This window comes from Cynocephalus volans, chromosome 5, assembly GCF_027409185.1.
Source record: "Cynocephalus volans isolate mCynVol1 chromosome 5, mCynVol1.pri, whole genome shotgun sequence".
NCBI lineage: Eukaryota > Metazoa > Chordata > Mammalia > Dermoptera > Cynocephalidae > Cynocephalus > Cynocephalus volans.
The window spans coordinates 100,293,925-100,320,381 of record NC_084464.1 but is presented as its reverse complement, the minus strand read 5'-3'; the positions used below and the strand labels follow the sequence as shown (position 1 = coordinate 100,320,381).

At 33.8% G+C, this 26,457-nt stretch overlaps 1 protein-coding gene across 2 annotated transcripts in view; it reads left to right on the top strand.

The window, feature by feature from the left end:
* MMS22L (MMS22 like, DNA repair protein) overlaps positions 1–19,363 on the top strand; it is a 129,014-nt gene extending 109,651 nt beyond the window's left edge. For both annotated transcript variants that reach the window (XM_063097885.1, XM_063097886.1), the window contains exons 20-24: positions 5,010–5,221; positions 8,021–8,184; positions 15,802–15,898; positions 17,234–17,401; positions 19,225–19,363. In XM_063097885.1, the coding sequence (XP_062953955.1) occupies positions 5,010–5,221; positions 8,021–8,184; positions 15,802–15,898; positions 17,234–17,401; positions 19,225–19,306 (723 nt within the window). In that variant the 3' untranslated portion in view covers positions 19,307–19,363. The remainder of the gene's footprint in view (positions 1–5,009; positions 5,222–8,020; positions 8,185–15,801; positions 15,899–17,233; positions 17,402–19,224) is intronic.
* The last annotated feature ends 7,094 nt before the right edge of the window (positions 19,364–26,457 follow it).

Sequence of the window (26,457 nt, the reverse complement as noted above, 5' to 3'; positions counted from 1 at the left end):
CTAATACCTTAAGAGTGGGTGACCTGAATACTCCTGAGTATGGGACAGATCTTCTAAGCAACACATCAACAAAGAGACACAGGATTTAAACTACACATTAGACTGACTGGACCTGGCAGATATATACAGAATATTTTACCCAACAACTAAAGAATATATTTTCTTCTCATCAGCACATGGAACATTCTCCAGGATAGACCACATATTAGGTCACAAATCTAGTCTCAGCAAGTTGAAAAAAAATTGAAATCATTCCGAGTACCTTTTCAGACCACAGTGGACTAAAACTGGAAATTAATAACAAGTTAAACTGGAAACTATAGAAATACATGGAAACTAAGCAGTAGGCTCCTGAATGACCTATGGGTCCAAGAAGAAATTAAACAGGAAATCAAAAAATTTCTTGAAACTAATGAAAATAAAGACACATCATACCAAAACGTGTGGGATACTGCAAAAGCAGTACTAAGAAGGAAATTTATTGCAATAAATGTTTACATCAAAAGAATGGAAAGACTTCAAATAAATGACCTAATGCTACACCTCAAAGAACTAGAAAAACAACAACAATCCAATCCTACAGGTAGTAGATGGAAAGAAATAATTAATATCAGGGCAGAACTAAATGAAATAGAGACAAAAAAGCAATAGAAAAGATCAACAAAACAAAAATTGGTTTTTTGAGAATATTAATAAAATTTAAAAACCATTAACTAGGTTAACAAAAAAAAAGAAGACAGAAGACCCAAATAAAAAATATTAGAAATGAAAAGGGAGACATTACAACCAATACCACAGAAATACGAAGAATAATTAGAGACTATTATGAGCATCTGTATGACAACAAATGTGAAAACCTAGAAGTATGGATAAGTTTCTGGACAATACAAACCACCCAGACTGAACCAAGAAGAGATAGAAAACCTGAACAGACCAATAACAAGCAACAAGATTGAAGCGGTAAGCAGCAATCTTCCAACAAAGAAAAGCCCAGGTACGGATGGCTTTATGGCTGAATTCTATCAAACCTTTCAAGAAGAATTAATACCAATTCTCCTCAAACTATTCCAGAAAATTGAAACAGAAGCCACTCTCCCAAACTTTCTGTGAGGCCTACATAACTCTGATACCAAAACGAGATAAAAACACAACAAAAAAAGAAAATTACAGGCCAATATCCTTGATGAACATAGATGCAAAAATCCTCAACAAAATATTAGCAATCAGAATACAGCAACACATTAAAAAAATCATACACCCTGATCAAGTGGGATTCATCCCAGGGATGCAAGGATGTTCAATATACAAAAGTCAATAAATGTGGTACATCATATCAACAAACTCAAGGACAAAAACTGTATGATTATCTTAATAGATGCTGAAAAAGCATTTGACTAAATTCAACATCCCTTCATGATAAAGACTCTCAACAAATTAGGTATAGAGGAAAAGTATCTCAACACAATAGAAGGCATCCATGACAAGCCCACCACCAGTATCATTCTGAATGGGGAAAAACTGAAGGCTTTTCCCTTAAAGAACAGGAACAAGATGAGGATGGCCATTCTCACCACTTCTATTTAACATAGTACTAGAGGTACTAGCCAGAGCAATCAGGCAAGAGAATGAAATAATGGGCATCCAGATTGGAAAAGATGAAGTCAAACTGTCCCTATTTGCAGATGACATGATACTATATATAGAAAAACCCAAAGACTATCAGAAAAACTCCTAGAGCTTGTTAATAATTTCAGTAAAATTGCAGGATGCAAAATAAATGCCCAAATCAGTTGTGTTTATATTCTCCAATAAGAAACTAACAAAGAGAAATCAAGGAAGTAAGCCCATTTACAACAGTCACACACACACACATACACACAAACACCTAGGAATCAGTTTAACCAAGGAGGTGAAAGATCTCTACAATGAGAACTACAAACCACTACTGGAGGAATTTAAAGAAAACACAAAAAGATCAAAGAAATTCCATGCTCTTGGATTGGTAAAATTAACTTTGTAAAAATGTCTATACTACTCAAAGCTATCTACAGATTCAATGCAATTCCCATCAAAATACCAATGACATTCTTCACAGAAATGGAAAAAACAATCTTAACATTCATATGGAACAACAAAAGACCCCGAATATCCAAATCAATCCTGAGCAAAAAATAAATAAATAAAGCTGGAGGCATAACACTACCTGACTTCAAATTATACTACAAAGCTATAGTAACCAAAACAACATGGCACTGGCATAAAAATAGATACTCAGACCAGTGGAGCAGAATAGAGAACCCAGAAATCACCCCTCAGGCTAATAGTCATCTGATATTTGACAAAAGCAACAAAAATCTCCATTGGAAAAAAGGCTGCCTCTTCAATAAGTGGTGCTGGAAAAATTGGATATCCATATGCAGAGGAATGAAGCTAGACTTGCATTTCTCACTATATATATACTAAAATCAACTCAAAGTGGATTAAAGACTGAAGTATAAGACTTGAAATTGTAAAATTACTAAGGGAAAATATAGGTGAAACACTTCAGGAACTAGGTCTGGGCACAGGCTTTATGAACGTAAGCTGGAAAGCACAGGCAGCAAAAGAAAAAATAAACAAATGGGACTATATCAAACTAAAAAAGCTTCTGCATGACCAAAAAACCCAATCAACAGTGTGAAATAATAACCTAGAGAGTGGGAGAAAATTTTTGCTAACTATGCATCTGACAAGGGATTATAATCCATAATATACAAGGAACTCAAGCAGTTTAAAAACAAATAACCCAATTAAAAAATGAGCAAAGGAGCTGAATAGACATTTTTCAAAGGAAGACATACAGATGTCCAACAGTTACATGAAAAACTGCTCAACATCACTAGTCATCAGGGAAATGCAAATTAAAAGCACATTGAGATTTCATCTCACCCCATTTAGAGTGACTATAATAAAAAAGATGGAGAATAGCAAATGCTGGTGAGTGTGTGGACAGAAGGGAATGTTCCTTTATTGTTGGTGAGACTATAATTAGTGCAACCACTATGGAAAACAGTATGGAGGGTTCTCAAACAACTACAGATAAATCTTATGTATGATCCCACAATCCCACTTCTGGGTAGATACCCAAAGGAATGGAAATCATCATGTCGAAGGGATACCTGCACTCCCATGTTCATCGCAGCTCTGTTTACAATAGCCAAGATATGGAACCAACCTAAATGTCCATCTGTGGATGATTGGATAAGGAAAATGTAGTATATATACACCATGGAAGACTACTCTGCCATAAAAAAGAATGAAATACTCCCATTTGCAACAACATGATGAGCTTGGAGAAACTTATGTTGAGTGAAATAAGCGAAGCACAGAGGGATAAATACCTCTTGTACTCACTCATAAGTGGGAGCTAAGAGAGAAAAAAGGATGGAAAGAAAGACCACAGTGGTGTGTTGGACTTGCAGAGGGAGTGGGCATACCTAGGGATACAAAGTAGAGTGGTGGAAAGGGGGATGGGGAGTGAGGTTGGGGATAATTCAGTGGGGGACATGGAGTATAATTGCAATTTGTGGTAATGGGCATGCTGCCAGTACGGATCTGGCCATCACATCTTGGGCACGAGTAGTGACAATCAGGTTTTTATCTCATGAATATTCATAACCAATTAAAATAACAAAATAAAAAAGAAACAAAAAAGAATTATTAAAAACTTCATAAGTGGTAAACTGAAAAATCTGGTGAATTACCCGTTTGGCAGAATTCACTTGGAACTATATCTTTAATTTCTTAAGGTACCTAGCTCTGCTTTTTAGAATTTTTAAAAAGTATCCATAATTACTTCATCTTCTGATTTAATGTACTTTCTCTTAAACAAAACATTCCGGAAACAGAATTGCAGGGGTTTCATTGTTTTTGTTTTTGTTTTTGTTTTCAGTTGTTTATTTGCTAGAGTTTTAACAACATTATGCTATTTTTCATTATGAATAAAGTTTCAAAATTTCTTATTGGTTGAATATCCATTTATAGCTAAAATGGAGACTGAACAAAAATTTCTAATTATTTCTCGGGAAAACACATTGTGAATCACAAAGTACAAAATTATTAATGAACTTTTAGAGCATAATTTATTGCTGTGTTGGCGATTATCTGTGTTTACTGATATGTAATATTTAGTAATATTAGCAGAAAAACATTTCTTTTTCTCAGGGTATTGGTTTAATTGTTTGTACATATTAAATACTGTAATCCATATGAAAGAATTTTGTTAACTGTTATGCAAATGGAAGGGATTAAATCAACAGACAGGCAACAAGACATGAGTTCTGTGTGACCTTGATTAATCTCTTAACTTCTGTAAACCTCAGTTTCCCTAGCTATAAAATGAAGATACAATAATACTAACACAATGGATTTTTTTGAGAAATTTTAATGAAATAATGAATATAAAGCATGTGACACATTATCTGACATAGAAAAGCCTCTAAATAAATTGCTATTCTGAGTCTTAATCTTCTGCATATCTCTCCCTTTGTCAATTACTACTTTTTAAAAATTTATCACGTTTCTTAACATGCAAGATTTTTAGCATACATTTTATAGTTTTAGACAAAATGGTACCCTACATTTAAAAGACTCACCTAAAATGTATTTTGTAACTTTTGTGATTACATATATGCTCATATGTAGTTGATGAGCATGATGGTGAAGTTTTCTGAGAATGAGAGAAAGAATCTCCCTTTGTCTTTCTGCACTTCTCCTCTGCTTCCTTTGTCCATGCCCCAAAGATATGCATGCTTGGTTTGATATCATAGCATATGTATTATCCAAGCTCAACTCCCTGAGGTTCATACATACATTATCTATTGATGATGTTAGGTGTCCTTTTTGATAGTGATAAGTTACAAATTCTGACATGAATATTAATGCTGGGGACTATGTTAGTAAATTCCTAAATATTGTTTATTTTTGAAACTTTACCTCTTAGTATTTCTTTCTTTCTTTTTTTCCTGTAGGGCATGTGTATCGTGTGTTGTCAGTCTCAAAATCCAAATGCCTATTTGAATCAATTGCTAGGGAATGTTGTTGAGCAGTATATTGGGCGGTTTCTTCCAGCTTCACCATATGTTTCAGGTCTTGGACAACATCCTGTTTTGTTGGCACTGAGAAACTCAGCCACTGTTCAATCAATATCACCTCTAAAGAAATGCATTGTGCAAGTCATAAGGTATATCTAAATATTAAAAATAGGTGGTATGTACAAATGATTAATCTCTATTAAAAAGTAACAGAGCAGTATCTCAAAAATATTGTCAATCCTTAGGGTACTAGTAGTTTAGAAATTTTTTTTTTTTTTTCTGAGAAGCATTACCTAATAATGTATTAAAATGGCGTTTGTTCATGGCAGCCTAAGACGATGCTCTTTAAATTGCTCCTCTTTTCTCTATGTAGCTGTTATTTTCCTTATATATATATCCTAAAGATATTTTTACTTTTTAGTTTTTCATTGGATAAACAATAATTATATTTTGTATTGTACAAAATATCATAATTCTATTTTATGAAAGATAAATGAAAACATAACACTAATATGAAAAAGGAAGCAATATGAAGTACTATTGTGTTAGTCTCCTTTGTCTTAACAACTCAGTTTTATTATTAATCAAATGAATAAATGAAACTTTTTAAATTTTCTACCTAACTGTATATCGTTTAACTGCAGCATTAGAAGGCTCAGTAGTAGAAATTTTCTTTTCTTTATCTTCATGCAGTATATAGCTTTATATGAAATTAGTTTTTAAATGTTAAGAGGCTATGATGATATATAATGCTTACCTGGTATTAGTTTTCTGTATTTTTTAATGACCTGATTATCCCCATCATCTCTCATTACAGAATTCCATGTCTAAAATGTCTCCCTTCTGACCTTTCTGTGTTCCTAATGTCCTGTTACTCAGGTTTAGAAGCTTTGTCTTCATTCCCTCTCCTTTTCCATCCTTTGGCAAATGATGTTTCCTTCACTTCTTTTCACATTTCTTTTCCCTAATCATAGTACACCTAGACTATTGCCAGAGTCTCCTAACCAATGTCTCCATCTCTAATTTAGTCCAGCCTAAACAATCCCCCAAATTACTTTTCCTAAAATACTGTTTCATTATGACACTTCCCTGTCCCCAAATCTTCATTGGCTCCTTTTTTGCATGTGGAATAAATTTCATATTCCTTAGCTTTCCATGACCTGTCACTTAACTTTTCCAGATGTATTGCGTATGGTGTCATATACGAACCCTAATGAGATTGGTTTAATTATTGCCCCTCCAAAATGTTTTACACTTCTCTAAACCACAGCGTTGTTCATACCATTTTCTCCATTAAAATGTCATCCCTCTGGGCTAAATCCAACCTATTCTTTATAAAACCCTCACATAATATCTCAGTATACCATGATGTTTCTTTCATTTTTCTGAAGTCATATGTTCTGTACTACTCAGTTTACAGAATCATAATAGTTTTGCCTTACTTGAATCTGAATTTCCAACAAGACTGTAGTAATCTTCCACTGTGTTTGAGACATCACATAAGTAATTTTAGTACAAACTAAATGACAAGTGCTGATGTAAAATTAAACTGGTAAAACTGTTTTAAGCCCTACTATTTAAGGATCCTAGCTGCATTAGGTGACTTCCTTTAGTACAGAGTAACAATATTTTTTCTCATGGTTTCTAGTTGAAGACCCAAAAATGTAACAATTTTTCTTTTTTTCTTAATACTCAGGAAAGATACAGAGATTGCTTCCCATGACTTCCTCTGTGCTGTGCTTCTCAGTCCTGTGGTCCCCCTTCTGAGTTAGGCCTTCTTCCTTTGAATTCCTGAGAGTTCTGTGCTTATTTTTGTCAAAGCACCTGTCACACTATATTATAATTATCTTTTTTTTTTTTGTCCAACTTCTCCACTGGATAGTGAACCCCTTGCTTTTAGAGACTATATTAATTTATATTCTTGTTCTTAGACTTATAACTGGCACTCTATGGGTGCCCAGTAAATATTTGTTCTAGGTGATAGGAATTCAGCAGTGAACAAAACAGACAAAACCCCTGCCCTCAAAGAATGAATGAATCTTCTTATGTGCAATATGTGTTGGAAATCACTGGAAGGAATAGAAATGATTACTAAGGTATAGTTCCTGCCCTTAAGGAATTCATAGTCCTTAGTGATTTCTATGCCTCATCATGATAAATTATTATTACTTTGCAAATATACATGAACATTTAGTTTAAGTGTAGCTGTATTTGACAAATTTTCATATTGTGTAGACTTTTTTAGAAACTGAGCAATTTCCACTTTCATTTATTCACTTCACAAGTGTCCATTGAATGTCTGTCATGAGCCAGTACCTGTTCTAAGAGGTGGGGATACAAAGATGAGTCAAATAAATTATTATCCTTACCATCTCTGTTGAGTTCTAATGCTCAAATTTGTCTTGCCTTGAGAGATGATATGAAGTCCTAAATTAGTTCTCTGTTCCTTCTACTTCCTGGAGGAAGGAAAGAGGTAAAGCTGGAATGGGTAGCTAATTCCTAGGGCAATCCTCTTATTTATTTGGAAAAATTAAGACCCCTCTCAAATCCCTCAATAAATGTGAGGAGAGATTTCTTTAAGCGAATTTGACATTAGAGAACATGTTGCAGCATTGAGGAGCTGATAGAGGAGATCATACTTATATAGGATAGGAAAAAAAACAAATTAACAATTAGGTTTTCATCTGGACTTCAAGTTCATTTTTAAACCAGGTTGCTTTAAATTTAGTTTGTGTCTATATCATGCTTTGGTCTCTATAGCTCACCAAAAGGACATGCGGTCATTGCTTCTAAAACCTTAGGTTATCGTGGTAAAATATACATACTTTTTAAAATTGCACTTTATGAATCTGGGGGCTAAATTTTGCCAATATCTTTAAAGCATATGACATTTGGTTTTGCTCTATTGAAGCTTTAAACTGAAGAAAAAAAATTTTGCTTCCTTTTAGGAAATCCTACTTTGAGTGGAAAGGGTCCTCACCCCCTCCTCGCTTAGCATCCATTCTGGCCTTCATCCTCCAACTCTTCAAGGAAACTAACACAGACATTTGTGAGGTTGAACTACTCCTCCCTGGCGTCTTAAAATGCTTGGTGTTGGTCAATGAACCCCAAGGTTAGTTTGTTTATAAGCTTGTTTTTTCGTTAATTTCTGTTCACAAATTCAGAAACTACTTTTTCTCATCAATTAAGTTGATAGTCACAAAAAGGTATGTGGTTATTTTATATTTGTTAGTGTATGTCATGGCTAGAGAATAAACTCCAGCCAGTAGCTGTTGTTGGTTATGATAAAATGGTAAAAAACTGACATGTTTTAGTCTAGTCTATTTTAGTTTTGGTTTGTTTTTTTTCCACCTCTTGAGACAAATAGATTATTTAAGGTCTACTTCCTTTGATTAGACTTGTTAACCTCTGAAACAATATTTGTTTAATCTAACTCCAGCATTAAATATCATGTGGTGAGAGGTCAGCATACTTTCTTCTACTTAGGTTTCTGCTAGAATATCTAAGCTGATTGTTGGTGTGAGCCTGGAAGGATCCTTTGATTCTACTCTTTTTGTTTTCATTCTCATCAGCCTTACTTCCAGTGATTGCTTTAAAATATCATTTATTTAATCCCAACTGTGAGTAATGTGCTTTAATAACCTAATTGGGAAAATGCAGAACAGTAACCCTAGTTCTATCCTGAAGGAGTTTTTAATGTTAATAAGGTGGTGTGTGTATGTGTGTGTGTGTATCATTATAATGTGATTGTTCAAGGCGGGGCTTCTCAAATGTTTCCACCTAAGTACTTTTAACTGCTGTAGATAAGTGAGTACAGTACATACCCTGAAGAATCTGAGGGCAGTGCCCAAAGTGGTACCAGAAAGCTCAAATAACTCTTTGAAATATACTGTATTATCTCAAAAACTTACACATATTTTTATTAATCCATACTTACTTCAGTATTTAAAATGTTCCTTTCTGTTCCCAAGACTAGTTTTGTGAAAAATGTTGTGTTATGTTTACATAGAATACCCTTACTTGAATATGAATCTTCACTGGAGAATATCCAAAGATGGATCCCAGACTCTTCTTTAGAAATTTTACCCTCAGAAGACTTGTGCATACTTTGAATTTCAGTAAAAGCCTATTATACTGTATATACATAATTTGTTGAGACAGAGCAGATAATGTAAAGTAGTAGCCAGCCTGTGGTTTTGGTGATAGTAATATTTTATCATGAGGAGGACCAGGGTTTAGAAGGTAAAGTTTGCTGCTCACATGTAGCTAGTGAGTGCATCACATGTTCATCATAGATGGAATAAAGAATTCTCTGTTACTGCATTGTTGTGTTTGTAAGCTGAAAGAGAAATATTAAACACAGATTTGCATGCTTGGCTCAGAGAAAGTTCTCTCTGACTTTCTTTTTGGTCTCAGTGTTTAAAAGGACAATTTGTAAAATCATAGAAAGCTAGATTTACCAAATGACTCGGCAATTTCACTCCTAGGTATATATATTCAATATTTGAAAACATGTCCACTCTAAAACCTGTAGCTTGAGGAGTTCCACTTCTGCTCCCCAGCAAAATTGGTGAAAATTATTTAAAAGACAACATTTAAATTCTCTGGAAATGGTCCTAAGAATATACAGCAAATGGAGAAACATTTATTTAAAACTGGGTTAGAACAGCAAGAGTCTGTAGTATTGGAACCAAGACCACTCCCTCCTCCCCTCCCAGCTTAGCACGGCGCAAACTCTACTGCAGACTGGTAATCCAAGAACATGTGGCTCTCAAAAGGGGGGCTGTCATCCAAGGAGAAGGAAGATATCAACGTTTCTCATCCTGCGCCAGCTCCCTGATGCTGAAGTTATGTTCCAGGCGAGTGTGGTGTAGAAGTGGGGACTCCATTCTTCTGCTCAGTCCCCCACTCATGGACAGAAGCTCTACATTGAGTGCAGCACTGCTGACAATACTGGGAGTCCAGTCACCCTTGGTGGTGCATTTCATGCCAAAAAAAAACAAGCCAAGGTAACTTGGAGATGCTGTGACTCCTTCCACAAGCACTCATCGCCTAAAGTGGGCATATCACACAGAAAGTAGGGGTGTCATTGTCCCTGCCCCCAGCACCAGAGGCACACCTTCGAGATTTTGCCTGGACATGGGTAAGGAGGAAGCAGACTAAGAACAGAGAGCTCTGAATCTCTCCCAAAGGAGCTGACTTCATTTGCAACAGAGTATGGAAAAGTTCAAGCCTAAGAGTGCTCTCAAAAAACAGTGGAAATGGTGGCAAGAGGTAATGGATTGATTGATATATTCACTGGAGATATAGCCTAATATGTAGGCCAGCTAAGTTGTGTGAGAGAATTGGTGAAAGATAGATGGAAAGAGCCCTTGGGTCAGAACAAATGTGAAACACTAACTTCAGGAACTGTCCTTTCAAAGGAGCCTGCATTTGATTGGATAAGTCTGTAAAGCAGTTTATGTCCCAGGGCATTATTAAAAATAATAGAGCAATCAGATAGAAATTAATTAGTGAATTGTAACAGTTGGGTATGGTCGGGGAAAGGGCAGTTAAAGAGATCCCAGCCCAAAGCATTGTCTTCCCAGGGAGACTATATGCATACCCAAGGTTGTACCACCTGAGGAGCAAAATCAGAGGTTTCATACTGCAGTGAGGAGGTGGGAGGAGGAGTTGACTTCACTAAAATAAAGGTCCAGTTTTCAACAAAAAAATTAGAAGACGTGCAAAGAAACAGAAGTATTTATTCAGTGGTTTTTAAAAAAAAGCAACAGAAACTGTCTGTGAAAGCAATCAGCTATTGAGTTAGACAAAGACTTCAAAGTAGCCATTATAAATATATTCACAGAATTAAAAGAAAGCATGGTAAAGGAAGTAAAGGAAGGTTTGATGACAATATCACCTCAACTAGAAAATAACAGTAAAGAGACAAATTAGAGAAAAAAGAACCAAATAGAAATTCTGGAGTTAAAAAGTACAATAGCTGAACTGAAAAACTCAGTAGAGGGACTTGGTGGATTGAAAATGGCAGAAGAAAGAATTAGCAAACTTGATGATAGGTCAATATAGATTCTACAATTCGAAGAGCAGAGAGAAAAAAAGAATGAAGAATATGAACAGAACTTTTGAGAAATATGGGACACTGTTACATGTACCATCATATATACAACAGGTAGACCAGAAGGAGAGGAGGAAAAGGAGCAGAAAAAATATTTGAAAAATTAATGGCTCAAGATTTCTCTAATTTATTAAAAACACTGACCTATACATTTAGGAAGTTAAGCTAACTCCAAATAGGGTAAGCACAAAGAGATCCAGAAAGAGACACATCATAGTAAAGATGCTGAAAGTCAAAGACAAGGAGAAAATGTTGAAAGCAGCATCAGAAAAATGACTGATCAATTCCATGGGAATTCCTTTAAAAATAACAGCTGACTTCTCAGTGGAAACAATGGAGACCAGAGATGGTGGGATAACATTTGGAGTAATCAAAGAAATAAACTGTCAAACAAGAATCTGGTATTCAGCAGAGCTACCTTCCAAAATTGAAGGTGAAATGAAGATGTTCCCAGAGATAAACAAAAACTGAGAAAATGTGTTATCAGGCACACCTTTTAAAAAATACTAAAGGAGTTCTTCACACTGAGAATGACCCCAGACAGTAATCCAAATCCACAAAAATAACCCCAAAGAGCACCAGTAAAGATCATTATGTAACTATAAATGCATACTTTTTCATCTTTATTCTCTTAACTAACTAAAAAAAAAGCAATTGTATAAAACAATAGGTATGTAAGATATTGTTGGGCCTATAATATGTAAAAATGTAATATAAGAATACAAAAGAGGTGGTGTGAACAAAACTGTATTTGGCTAAGGAACTAACTCCAGATGGTAACTCAAATATCCAGGAACATATGAAGAAAACCAGAAATAATAAATAAGGTTAATATAGCAAAAGTTAAGATACATACTTGCTCTCCTTTATTCTCTAAGCTTCTTTGAATGACATCACATTATATAAAGTAAAAATTATAACAATATATTGGTGGGTTTGTAACATTTGTAGATGTAATATGTATAACAGTACCAGAAAAAAAGGGGAAAAGGGAATAGAGCTATATAGGAGTTATGTTTCTATATTTCACTAGAACTAAATTAAGTGAAGCTCTGATAAGTTAAGATGAATTTGGTTAGCCTAGAGTAATCATCAAGGAAATAATTCAAAAATAATGAAAAATCAGTAAAGAAATTAAAATGCTATATTCAAAAATATTCACTTAATGCAAAAAGAAAGCAGTAAAGTAGAGCAAAGGAAGAAAAAACATGAGACGTGAAGAAAACAAAAACTAAAATAGCTGTTGTAAATCAAACTCTATCAATAATAACATTAATGTGAAAGGATTGAATGGTCCTATCAAAAGGCAGAGATTATCAGAATGGATTATAAAAAGCAAGATCTAACTATATGGTGTCTACAAGAAACACTTTTGGTTCAAAGATACAAATAGATTGAAAGTAAAAGGATGGGAAAAGATACATCATGCAAACAGCAACCACAGAAAGCTGAAGTGGCTATCCTAATACTCAGTTCTATATAAACTACGTACTAATTCACATGGTATTGCAAGGGACCCAGAATAGCCAAATCAGTCTTGAAAAAGAACAAAGTTGGAAGACTCACACTTCCCAATTTCAAAACTTACTGCAAAGCAATTAGTAATCAAGACACTGTACTTACTACTGGCATAAGGACTGATATATAGATCAATGGAAAAGAATAGAGAGTTCAGAGATAAAATCCCTGTGTTTATGGTCACCTTTTTTTTGTATGTGTGTTTGTTTTTGATGAGGGTGCCAAGACTGTTTAATGGGGAAAAAATAGTCTTTTCAACAAATTGTGCTAGGTCAAAGGGATAAACACATACAGAAGAATCAAATTGGACCCTTACTTTACACCACATACAAAAATTAATTCAAAGTGGATTATAGACCTAAATGTCAGAGCTAAACTATAAAACTCGTAGAAGAAAGTATAGGAATAAATCTTCATGACCTTGGATTTGGCAATAGATTTTAGATATGACATCAAAAGCATGAGCCATAAAATAAAAGAGATAAATTGGACTTCATCAAAATTAAAAGCTTTTGTGTTTCATAAGACACTATCAAGAAAGTGAAAAGACAACCCACAGAATGGGAGAAAATATTTGCAAATCATATCTGAAAAGGAACTTGTATCTCAAATACATCAAGAACTTAAGCTCAATAGTAAAAAGACAAATAACTGAATTTAAAAATAGGCATTGGATCTGAATAGACATTTCTTCAAAGATAAACAGTTGACCAGTGAGCACCTGAAAAGGTGCCTGACATCATTAGTCATGAGGAAAATGCAAGTCAAAACTACAGTGAAACACCACTTCATACCCATTAGGTTGTCTATAATGAAAAAGTCAGATAATGAAAAGATTGGGGAGGATGTGGAGAAATCAGAAACCTCATTTACTGCTGTTGGAATGTAAAATGGTGTAGCCACTTTGGAAAACAGTCTGGTAGTTCCTCAAATGGTTAAACATAGAGTTGCTGTATGACCCGGCAATTTCACTCCTAAACATATATATATTTACAATAAATGAAAACATATGTCCACACAGACACTTGCACATTCATGTTTACAGCAGTATTATTCATTATAGCCAAAAGGTGGAATGTCCCTCAACCAGTGGAAGGATTTTAAAAATTTGATATATGCAGCTGGCCGGTTAGCTCAGTCAGTTGGAGCACTGCCTTGTAACACAAGGCCAAGGGTTTGTATCCCCACACTGGCCAGCTGCAAAAAAAAAAAAAAAAAAAAGAAAGAAAAAGAAAAAATTTGATATATGTATACAATGGAATATTATTTAGCCTTAAAAAAAGAATAGAATACTGATACATGTGAGGATGAATCTTGAAAACATTATTCTAAGTGAAAGAAGCCAGTCACAAAAGACCACATATATTATTTTACTTGTATGAAATGTCCAAAGTAGTTAAATCTATAGACAGAAAGTATATTAGGGTTGCCTAGGGGGAATCAGGGGAAAGGGGATGATAGTTAAAGGGTATGATGATGTTTGCACAACTCTGTGAATATACTAAAAATCCTTGAACTATATACTTCAAATGAATGAATTGTGTCGTATGTGTGAAGAGGACCCCAAAATGTAAATTTCTAAGCCCCCCCCCGTTCACACACACACACACACACACACACACACACACACACACACACACACCACCACCACCCCCCCCCCGTTTAACTTTGCAGCTAGAATGTGCTTGCTTGTAAGGGACACCTGAGAGTTGTGTTAAGGGTTAACCGTTAATTGCATCCCTGGCTTCTGTAACTCTGCAGTTTGCCTGCTTTGGAGAAGCTGTCTGCTCAGTTTACAAAAAGCCCCTTAACCACATTTCCTGCCTCTGTAACCCTGCTTGATGAAGCCCCTCACTCATTTTATGAAGCCCCCAACTTGGGTGACTCTGCCTGAATACAGACAGAGCCAATAAAGAAGCTTGCATGCTTGCTCAAGAAAGGTATAAAACCCATTTTCCTTGCACTCGGGGCCCAAGAATTCAGAACGAGAGTTCACCTGGGACTGCTAGTGTAATAAATCATCTGACTTCTCCATCTCTCTTGAGTGTCTGATGTTTCCTTGGAAACTTTTTCCATAACAAGTGAATCATATGACAATAAAGCTGTTAGTTTAAAAAAGAAACAAAAAAGATTACTCAGTTAAAAAAAATTAGCTCAGTTCAGTTAATGAAGTAAAATGCATCTAATGTGAGAAGTTACACCACGTTTTTTCAATAAAGGCAAGTGTGCTCTACTTTAGCCACTAGCCTCATGCCATGAAAAACGTTATTTACTACACTCGGGCCATTTAAATTCATATTCATTGTATGTTTTGTGCTCCTGCTATAATGGATTACAGTTTCTGAAAATTTTCTTATTCTTGGAGAAAGCACTTTTTCCACTGGCTACTTATATTTAATGTTTCAAAAACAACATAAAAACTTGGTAACATTCAGAACATTTTGGATTTTCTACATTCTTCTTGATGTTTTTGCATTATTTTTCTGTACAAGTACACAGTTTGAAGGTTTTGGTTAAATATTTAAAGAATACAAATGCCCTTTTTATACTTCGCAGTCTTTTGAAAGGAAGATAACATCACAAATAATTTTCATATATATGTTTGGTTAATTTTAAGCAAAGATAAGTTGTTGGTGGTATCTAGTTTCCTACTTGTATATTTGTGAGGGGGTGCAAAGAATATGCCTTTTTTAATGAATTTTTCTTAATGAATCTTTTAAAAAAATCAATCTGCCTATCTGTAAATCAGCTGAATTTTTAATGGCTTTCTTTCGTCAGTATATAATCGTGTTTGCAGGATTAGAATGGTATACTGTTTTTGAATCTGGACTTCTTTCTAAATGGAAAGACATACTCATGTCTTTACATGTATTATTTCAGTTTTAAGACTAAAACATAGACTTAAACTGTATTAAAATGGGAGATAGGTATTTAGAACAAAACAAAATTCATAACTAATTTTGAAAAATAACAAAAAGCTTGTACATACTTTAAGAAAACAACATATTTTTCTAAATCAAGAGTGTTCACAAAAATGAGGATCCAGATGGTCAATTCAGACACAGTGTGTAATACTGTAATTTTTCCTCCTAGTTAAAAGGCTGGCCACAGAGAACCTGCAATACATGGTTAAAGCCTGCCAAGTGGGGTCAGAAGGAGAACCTGCCGCCCAACTGACTTCAGTGTTTAGGTAACTGAAAAATATGCCAACTGGCAAGGAGACTATTGCCAGCCATTTGACAGCCAACATGTTTTTAAAATAACTAATTATCTAAAACATAATGTGTTACTACTTGTTTATAGTATTTCAATTATTGTATTTTTGGCAGTAGTTTTGTTACATTTGTTTTATTGAAAAATGAAAGTGCCAGGGAAAGAGATAAGTTAGCTGACTTAAAAATTACCTGTGGGTTTAGTAAAGAAGAATCTCACATGTATTTGAGAGGAAAAAGTAGGAAACATGAATCATGACAGCAGGTTCACAGGCTTTCAGAGCTAGCTAAACATGTTACTCAGGATCCAGTGTAGAAGTTCATGTCACTGGTTTTCTGACTTGCTTTATGTTTAATTTGTGAAGCGTGGACTGTGTAGTAGATCTGTTGTTCATAGGAATAACAGTGCAACCTGAGGAATGTTTTGTCTTTTTTTTCCCCCCTAACTTGTCCCCTTTAGAGTCTTGTACTTTCTGTTAGAGCAGTGTTTTTTTAGCATTTCTTTCTGAACGTTTCTAAAAGTTCACCTATTTATGTATATCTCTACCTTACCACTATCATGATAAATAATTTGGTCCATTTCCTTCATTTTGTGCTGGCTCTTTGATTCCTCAATTTTTTTCTCATCACATAATTGGCACTTGTCAGGTGTTTATACTTTATTTAAATTGTGATAACTTGATAGGAGTGGATTTGAGAAAATTGTGAAGCTCTAAGAGGGGAGAAAGGGATTTTATATGGTCAAAGACTGAATGTTTTTTATCTACAATTTATTAAGGTAGGTGGCTTTTATTTTGTTGATTGGTAGTTGGGGGATGGGGAAAGTTTAGGGTTAAATATGTAATATTTTAAAATAAAGGCCTTGTATGGGTCCAGAGTTTCTTGTTAAAGGACATAAAAGTATATTATGAATAATTTGCTTTCCTCATGAAAATATTGTTTATCTAGAGATATGAAGGACTAAAAACTAACTAGGAAATCTCTTTTCCCCCTCTTAGTGTTTTTTATACCCTTCCCACCTGTATAGCAAAAGAGTATAGCTAAAAAGTCTCTGGGATTAGGTTTTTCCCCCTTATTCTCCCTCCTGGGATTTGAACTCTTCCCTCTTCCCCCCACAATGTCATCACTCTGGTCATCATTTCTGTTCTGTAACATTTTATAAATAGTCTTCATATTGCACGTATATTCTTACAGTGATCTTACATGAAATGATTTTTTTGTTGTTGTTCAGGTTATACCTGATAGCAATGTAGATAGCAGCAGCCCAAGGAATTACCGCAGAAGTAATCTTAAGTAACCTGTTTTACTTTCAGGCAGTTCATCCAGGATTATGGTATGAGGTACGATTATCAAGTTTATAGCATTTTAGAAACAGTAGCAGCATTGGACCAGCAGCTTGTTATCCATTTGATTTCTTCCCTCACTCAATCTTTGAAGGATTCCGAGCGGAAATGGGGCCTTGGCAGAAATATTGCACAAAGGTATGTATGATAATTTAATTACATTGGGGGGGGCAATGATATAAAAATCTATATGTCATTTTATAAAAACGGATTATTTTCCCATTCTCCAAAGTTTGGGGTATGTTCTTTTGAGATGAAAAATGTTTCAATACTGTGATTGTTACCAGTTTTAAAAAGTATCATTAGATAGTAGTACAGCTTATTACAAATTTATTAGACTTGACATATCCATTCACATGTTGTTCCTTTCAAAGTGACCACTTTAGAAAGCTGTATATTTCAGTAGTGCTACTCTTGCTCAAAACACATTCCATGATCCTCATTGAGAAGTGGACTTCAGAGCCTCAGGTGTCTTGTTTTTTATAAAATCCATGGTGGCAAATCATAATCCTTTGAGGATTACTTGATTTATTGAGTCAACTATATCATGCATATCCAGTAAATAAGATAAGTGACCCAATTAGATAATATGGATTTTTCTCAAAAATAGGTAATAAGGCTTTTTTTATAGGCTCATAACCCAACCAAAAGTAGTGCTGGACTATTTAGCGTACTGCAGTAAATGAGCCGCCCATAGTTTCTGAAGAGATTTATTTTAGAGAAGTCAGTTCTCACATCAGAATGTGTATGTTCTCATTTTGTTAAAGAATAAAAGTACTTTAATCACATCATGTGTATCTATTTACACGTACACATTTAATAAACATATTCTAATTTTTAGTTGAAATTTTTTGACTATACAATGTCATATTTGAGATTTTGCTTAGATTCATGACTATGTTGATTATAGCTTTACCTAACTAAATGGAATCCATCTTTTCAATACAGTAAATGAACACAAAAAGCGGGGGAAACCAGACAGCCTCCCCTTTTTTCTATGCCAGAGTAGAAAATCTTTCTTTCTTGCACAGTAATATGGTTAGCCTTTAAAGTTTTCTAGAGAGAGAAGGTTGGATCACTTAAAATGATAGTTTTGAAAAAATGGTATTTACCGTCATGTCACAAAACGATCTTGTACAGAGAATTGTCTAACATTTGGCTTCTCTGAGTAGTCTTCAAGTGCGAATGAAAAAACTAGTGAGGTTTTGTATGAACTGCCCTAATGTAGTATGTTGTTGGGACAAATGTCCTGCTAGCCTACTACCTTGTGTGGCCAGGCATGACCATGAGAAAGCTGGTTTTAAAGATTCTGAACAGCACAGATATTTAAACTAATGAAATAACTGCCAGATGCAATAAATCTTCTGAAAAAACACCCCCGATACAGGGAAGTACTAGTGAATCTAATAGGAGAGACAGTATTTTATTTTTAAACTTTGTTACTTTTAAGAAGATAAGGAAGAAAATGGGGTTATTCGAAGCTTGTTATGCAGGTCTGTTTTATGGTTATAGAATTTTTGTTTTTATACTTATGTTTGTGACACATCTTCCCATTATAATCGCACTGTCATTGTCCTTAAGCAATATTCCATGAACATATTTTAACTGTGAGCATTATATTATTTCAAATAATAATGTACTTTTACATGTCATTTTTATCTCACATTGTACTTATAAAAATCATACTAAAAAAACTAAATCTTAATGTCTAGTTTTAGGATGGTACTTCAAAAAGTTTGTGGAAAATAGAATTGAAAGATAATACAAATCTTTCCGTGAACTTTTTGGAGTATCCTCATACTCACGATGTATATAAAGCATTATTTTTTTTAAAAAGTGTTGTGCTAATTCTGCTATATAGATAGATACACAGACAGACATGCTTAGTTTGGAAATGCTTAAATGAAAAATAATGGAAAAGGTAACAAATATGTTTGCTTTCTTTTCTTTTTTTTCAACAGGGAAGCCTATAGCAAACTTTTGTCTCACCTAGGACAGGCAGGACAAGATGAGATGCAGAGACTGGAAAATGATAATAGCTAATATATTTTGTGATTCATTCTCTCTATTGATTATCACTATCTAAAACCACTTTGCACCACTCCAACTCCTACTTTTAATTAATTGTATAATGTTCTGTTAAAAATAATTTCTGGGATATTTTTCCTTACATACCTGTAAGTGTAAAGTATATAAATAAGGAAATAAATGTTAATTAGAAACTATGTAATAGGATCCTTGGAACTTTGCAAAACTGCATTCTTTTTTGAAGAGATTTTAATTAAACTAAATTAAAGAAACTTCTTCTAACTGGGAGTGTTTTTTGTGTACTAGTATTAAGCAGTTTTGTACTGGTTCATCTATGGACTTTTTATTGTAATGTGACCTCCTGCCTTGTGGATGATTTGTTGTGAGTTTTTTTAATTTTATTTTTTACAAATTGTGTTTTAATATGATACTTTTCAAATTACCTTGCTGCCTATTCTGGGTTTTTTTGCCAGGGTGGTGTGAGGGGAGGTCAGGAGATGGAACTGTATATTTGTTTTCCTTTTTTATACTGTGTATAAGGCAACTTAATAAATAAAACTCTTATAAAGCACACTTAATTGTTAGGAATGAGACCAAGTCTGAATAAAGGATTATATAGTTAATACCTAAAAAAAATTCTTAAACTTGTGCCAACAGTGTGTATGCTTAGGTTCCAAGAGTAGCCAGATTTTTTTCTCTACTAATCCTTTCTTTCGGAGTTGTCATTAAAAGACATATCAGGAGGTAGAAATACAAGAGCCTTTAAGAAAGTGAATAAATAATAATATTATAGAAAATCTTAAAATTATGAAGAAGAGGACTGAGAAATCAGCTGATCTATCTCCTTGCTCTTCATTCAGAGCCCCTTATAACTTAGCATCTTATGCAGGGAACCTGTTTAGTTCCCATTAGCAGCTATTATTTCTCAACTTTTTAACTTTGTCTCCTCCAGATTGTTTATTTTACCAGTTGGGTCTTATCCTTGACTCATTTTTGTGGTGAGCATTATTTGGTGGAACGACCTCCAGTCCAAGTGTTGGGAACTCACGTGGTGTCTCAAACCCAGCTCTGCCTTTGATAGTGGGCAAGTTTCTTAACCCTTTTGAGCCCAGTTCCTTCATAGAGAAAAAAGAACAATAATCCCTTTTCTATTTAAGTATTATTGTAAGAAGCAATGGGATAATGTATGTGGAAGTACTTGTTGGCCCATATTCCATTTGGAGGAGTACAGACATGATTATTATTCATGTAACAACAAAGAACACGTCTCAATTTTGTTCCTCTTTCTCTAATGGTATGTCCTAGATGAATGATCTCACTTTTCTCAATATTTTCTTACATGTTTGCCGATCTTGAAATTATTTGTTTTCTTCTTGGGATTATAGTCTTTATCGTGGTTCTACTGTACCTTCAAGAAAACGTTTCAACCCTTGAATGGCTCAAGAAGTATCTTTAAAAATAAAATACATTGCAGTCAGCATTCTAGTTACTAGCTCTTTCCTAACTGTAATTCATGGAATCCAAAGAAGTATCTGTTATTTTCATGACATACAAATGGTCTGGTTTCCCCCCAAATCATCTGTCATTACTTGAACAAATAAAATAAAAGCTTCTTTAAAGCTGCTTAGTAGACTTCATAGCATTGAGTTTCTTTTCATTGATAGTGATTTATTAAAGTAATAATGTGTTGCTTTGCAAGTTTCAGCAATTAAAGGAGTTTAATCTCTTAAAGGTGGTCCCTTTAAAGAGGTTATTTATGTGTATGTGTATGTACATATATATTTGTATTTTCCAAGGGAGATTGGTAAAGATGTCTTTGAGAATACTGTTCCTTAGAATATGAAACTTTTAAGGGATAGGAAAAGCTGCCACTGAATCATTCGTTAGGGCATATATATGTAGATGCTAAGAATAACTAAAGTTGTACTTAATTAGTAACAACAAAAAGTCTGTAACAATATGTCTGTGTGTGTATTTTGTATTTATGTGTAAGTAAAATGTTAAAGGAGCTGTTTTCTTAATTGAAGAAAAAAGAAAATTTATGTCTTAGTTCCTTTTGTTGAAAATCTTTACTGACCATTCTTTCGCTTGTTACCACAATCTTGCCTTCTTTATTCCCAGACTTTGAGTACCTGATACTCACTTTCTCAATAACCATTTTCCCCTAAATACCCTATAATTTCTGAAGCTGCTTCTTCCACCATTGTAATGTAAGCCACTCTCTTTTGGTCAAATGTGAGAGTATGTTCTCATTTCCTGTGTCCTTTGGCTTCTCTGTGACATTTGCATTTTCCTAACCTTCCCATCCCTTCATTAACGATACCGCCCCTTCCTTCCTATACTGCATCCTTTCTACACTGCCTCCTCACTGTCTTTTTTCTTGCCCCCAAAAGTAAGATCTAACCCTTCACCTGCTTTGTCTCAACAAACTTTTAGTAATGAGCTGATAATATAAGCTCATAATCTTTTGTCTCAAATCTATTTATAGTGCTAATTTCTCTCTAAATCTCTAGTTGGATCCTCCTGAAATCTTCAAGGCGACATGTCAAGCTGCTCATGTCACCTATCCCATACTAGCTCCTGTTTTCATTTTCTATCCAGGGAATACACTATTTTCCTAAATTACTTAGCCTTGAAACTCCAAAGGCGTCTTAGATTCTTCATTCTTCCCTACATTCAATTGATCACCAGTATAGGCTCTTGGGCCTTTTTTTTTTTTTTTTTCTTCTTAGCAATCCCTTTCATCTAAACTGATTTGTTTTGCTTTTCTTTTCTTTTTATTCCCTGTTGGGCATTACAATCTCCTTATCTCTGGTCTTCTTTCCTGCAGTTTATTCTACATACAGTTCTGAAATTAGTGTTCCTAAAATACCACTTTCCCCTTGTTACTTTTCTGCTAAAGGACCTCTAGTAACTTCCCATTGTTTATAAGCAGACATTCAAACCCTTTAGTCTGGAGGCTTTCTGCCATCTGACTGTACCTTTTCTTTTCAAACTTACCTCATTACAAACAAGAGACTCTCTTAGCTGCTTTCTCTGAATATCATGTTCATTCAACACTTAGCTAATTCAGTTTGCCACCCCTTCTATAGAAACGTAGGTCACTTAAATGGGAGAAAATTAAAAGATATATTTTGGGTACATGAATATTCCAATGAAATAATATGTATAAAATACCAGATAGAGTAAAAGATGACTGAAGGAAAACAGAGTGGTGAAAGGACTTTATTAGACATTCAGATTTGGTTATGATTTAAATTTCAATTTAATTAACAATTAGAAGGTTTCCATTGGGGAGAAAAAACATGGAGGATTGTCTCTGTGCAAAAAGCATTCAGTATTGAGTTCATTTGCATTAGAAGAATTTCATAGTTTAAAACCTTTATAGTTTTATCTATCCCTAATATATTTTCTTTTCTTCTTAAGTATATTTGACTTTTTCTTGGGCATCTATTTAAAAAAATAATCATTTGTGAGTCTTAGGCTATTTGTAGGTTTTCATTACCCGTTATTATTATCTTCTTCCATGCTTTATCACAAATTTTTAAAGCTACTTTTTTCTTAAAGAACTACATGGACCCTTATTCCATGTACTTTCACAGGATCTTTGACAGTTAAGATTATATGTCATGTAAAAATTTGACAAGCTTCTACAGTCGGGAAAAGCCTTTAGGAAATCAGCCTTCTCTAAATTTTATGTGTTATCATAGCACTCACATTTCAAAGATAAAAAGTAGATACAGAAATCTCACCAAAAGTTGTATTATCTGTGCTAAACCACTTCTTTTTGATAGACTTTTTACATAAACCTTACATTTTCCAAAACTGATCTCCTGCCTACTCCTCTTACAGTTAAAAATACTGTCTTGTCAGGCAAGAGTATAGTATGCCAATATAAATAACATGCCTTGTTGGTTAAAACAGTTTGTTTGGGAAGCTAGCAAAGTAGCATATTCTTTCACAGATTTAATAAGATATGAGATTTGTAGTTTGAGTCTGTGATAACTTATATGGTAAGTTTACTAAAATCAGTACCAAATGGTTGGAATTGACCAATTTCTACTTACTAAAATATTTGATGTGCTGATGGTTATTCAGTGTATTGCATTTGTGAATTGTGCTTTTAGAAAAATTCTAGACATTCTTATTTTATATGCATGTTTATAAGTTATTTGTACATATAATAAACATTAAAGATATATATATAATAAAAAAGTATGTATTTAACTTACATTGTGCCCATGATTGTTTAACTTTTTATAACATTCACAATTTGAAAACTAAAATCAGAATGAGCCTGGCCAGCCGCCAAAACAAAAACAAAACAAAATAAGAATGAGCCATAATACCTGGAGAAGTATCTTCTGTCTTATTCCTTTTGCTTTTATATTTGTTGTAAAACAATAGAAAGTTAGGTTTTCAGCTATCGCAGTGGCTGAAGGGGGGATATAGTGTACATATGGCTAAAGTATAAGAAAAATATGAAGGAAAAAGTATGAAAGATACCCTAATCATAACCTAATTGGCATTTTGTTATTAAGGATCCAAGGAAATTTATTACATTGTGCATACACATTATTTTAGAGATTCATGTCTTTGGTAGTTTTTCCTCCCACAGAATACTCTGCTACGATGTATATGGTACTGCTGCTTGTTTTCTTATTTAAAGTAAAATCTTAAAGTTATGTTTAAATGGTTGGAAATCTCATGGTCTTCCTATAGAATATTCATATTAGTATAATTTAAATACAAATACAGTGTGGCCTTTAATTTTGAAGAGTAAAAATGGAAGATGAGTTACTGTAGGATAGTTCACTAAAATAGAAAATACAAATTTGAGTAATTTCAATGGGATTTGGCTTGTATGACCATACATAGTTTTACAGAATTTTTATTTCTCTTATTATTGATGATTTGGAGGAAAAGGGTCTAATTACAAGCGATCTGTTTTTTTCTTTTTAGGGAAGGGATGAGTTATTTTGATGCTACTCTTGATGCTACTCTTTGGCTATAAAGGATGTGCTCAAACTCCATGCAAAACTTTTTAAAATTCTGAGTTCAATTCTGTAATAGTAGTAAATAATACATTATAAAGGTCACCAAGGAGGGGTCTAATAATATATGCTATTTGTTTTATATGAATAGTTCGAAAAATCAAGGATAATCTCAGGCTGTCTTTCCATTATCAGTCAGGCAAGCTTATACTTAGACCATTTCCTTTTCATTCATTGATGTAGGGTCTGTGAATACAAATAGATTTTAATGGTTTTATGAGTTTTAAGGCAAAACTGCTGGAGGGAAAATTCATGTGCCAAATAGAAAATTTAGTAAACCTGAAATGCTTCTTGCTTAAGTCCTTGTTGAAAAAATTTCCAAAATGCTGGAGTCCATTTTCCTGATTTGGTAAGACATTTTTAAAGTTTAGTTTAGGTGGCTTATAGAAGTTGTGGTTAATCTAAATATCAAGTACCAATATCAGTTTTCACTGTTCAGAACTGGCCAAATATTCTTAAGTTTTTTTGTCTAAACTGAATTCCTGTTCTTTTTAAAATTTACCTTTTTTTCCTTACCCTTAGTCTTCCCTCCTGCCCTTTAATCTGAATGACCAGAATTCATACATATTTTTAAAATGCTTTAAGTATCTTATAACAATGTATAAAGTTAGTGAATTCTGTACTTCCAATAAGATTCTTTTTTCATTCACTTTTGACTACTAAAAATGGTTATATGAATAAAATGGCAATTTCTTATGAGAGGAATTGCTGAATGATTAAACTGATGAGGGAAAAAAAATCAGAGTAAAGTCTTTCTTTTAATAAAGATGACCTCGGTCCTGACAAGAGTAGGGGAAAAAAACCTCACATTATTCTTGTTGAATTACGTTCAAATATGATTATTAAGTTGTTTTATTTATTTTTTGTTACAGACAAAGCAAATCCAAAAACCTAGCCTAAAAAAGAATTCTTATGCATTATTAAAAGTGGTAGTAATAAAATATGTATTGGTGGAGAAGAATCCCACAAGCGCTCAAGATTGACATAACCTTTAACAAAGTAGAATAACTTTTCCTTAGAATTGCCAATTCCAGGTTCAAATTTATGTCAGAGCACTTTATGGTATCATAATTAGAACAACTAATTTTTTTTAGCTTTAAAATGTCATTTTTCACTAAGTGATTTTAAGTGAGACATTTGAGAGAGTTATCTGAGGTAAGGATTTGTACAAGTTTAGATATCCTCTGTTTCGGTAAACTCCCTATTTCCTAATTACTGTGTCTCTTTCAGATGCTTTTCAGAATCATTTATCTCATAGTATGTTTTCCAAGTTCTATCTAGTAATGTTTAAACTTCAAAAATAGTCTCCCTATTTAGTTATAAGGCTCTAAAGACAGTAAAGTACCTTGTAATTTGAGTAACATTTTTTTCTTAGGCAAAATACTTCAGAGCATTTGCCTAATACTCACAACATTGTTTTGAATTAATATGGAAATCAGTAATTATCCTCCTTAAAAGGTGATAAAACTGAAGCTCTGCAAAATTAAGGTTCTGACCCAAGGCCAGAGTAACCAAGGTGAAAAATCTGTGTATTCCAACTGCTATTCCAGTGTACTTCTATTATTCCTATCACTTTGAATAAAATATGGCATTTAAAAATTCATGATGTCATAATACTGAGTCTTTACTGAGCAGGGCTGCATAATGTTAAAATTTAAAAAGAAAAATTACAAGCCCAGGTGTAGGTAGTAAAGGGATTAGGTGTGGAAGATATTTTTAAAGATCATTTATCATTCTGTGAAATAAATTGCCTTACTAACAGTTTCATGTTGTCATAGACAGTGCTGATTAGAAAAAGTATACAAAGAATGCTCTAAAGACCCATGGAACAATAATGTACCATTAAGTTGGCACTAAGCTACACCACAATAAAAGTCATACATATTGTATTGTATGTTGACATACGCTGAGAAGGGTGACAAGAGTTTTCAATAATGTATTTTAGAAAATTGTTCATTTTTTGCTAATATTTATCTGAATATAAGACCTATAAAACAAGACAAGGAAGCATGGAGCACTGAGTCTTTTTATGCAAAAAGATGTATCAGTATCCAAAAGATGGGCCTTTGTTTTCCTCCTGTTCATGATGGTTATTAACAGAGCATTGGCTTT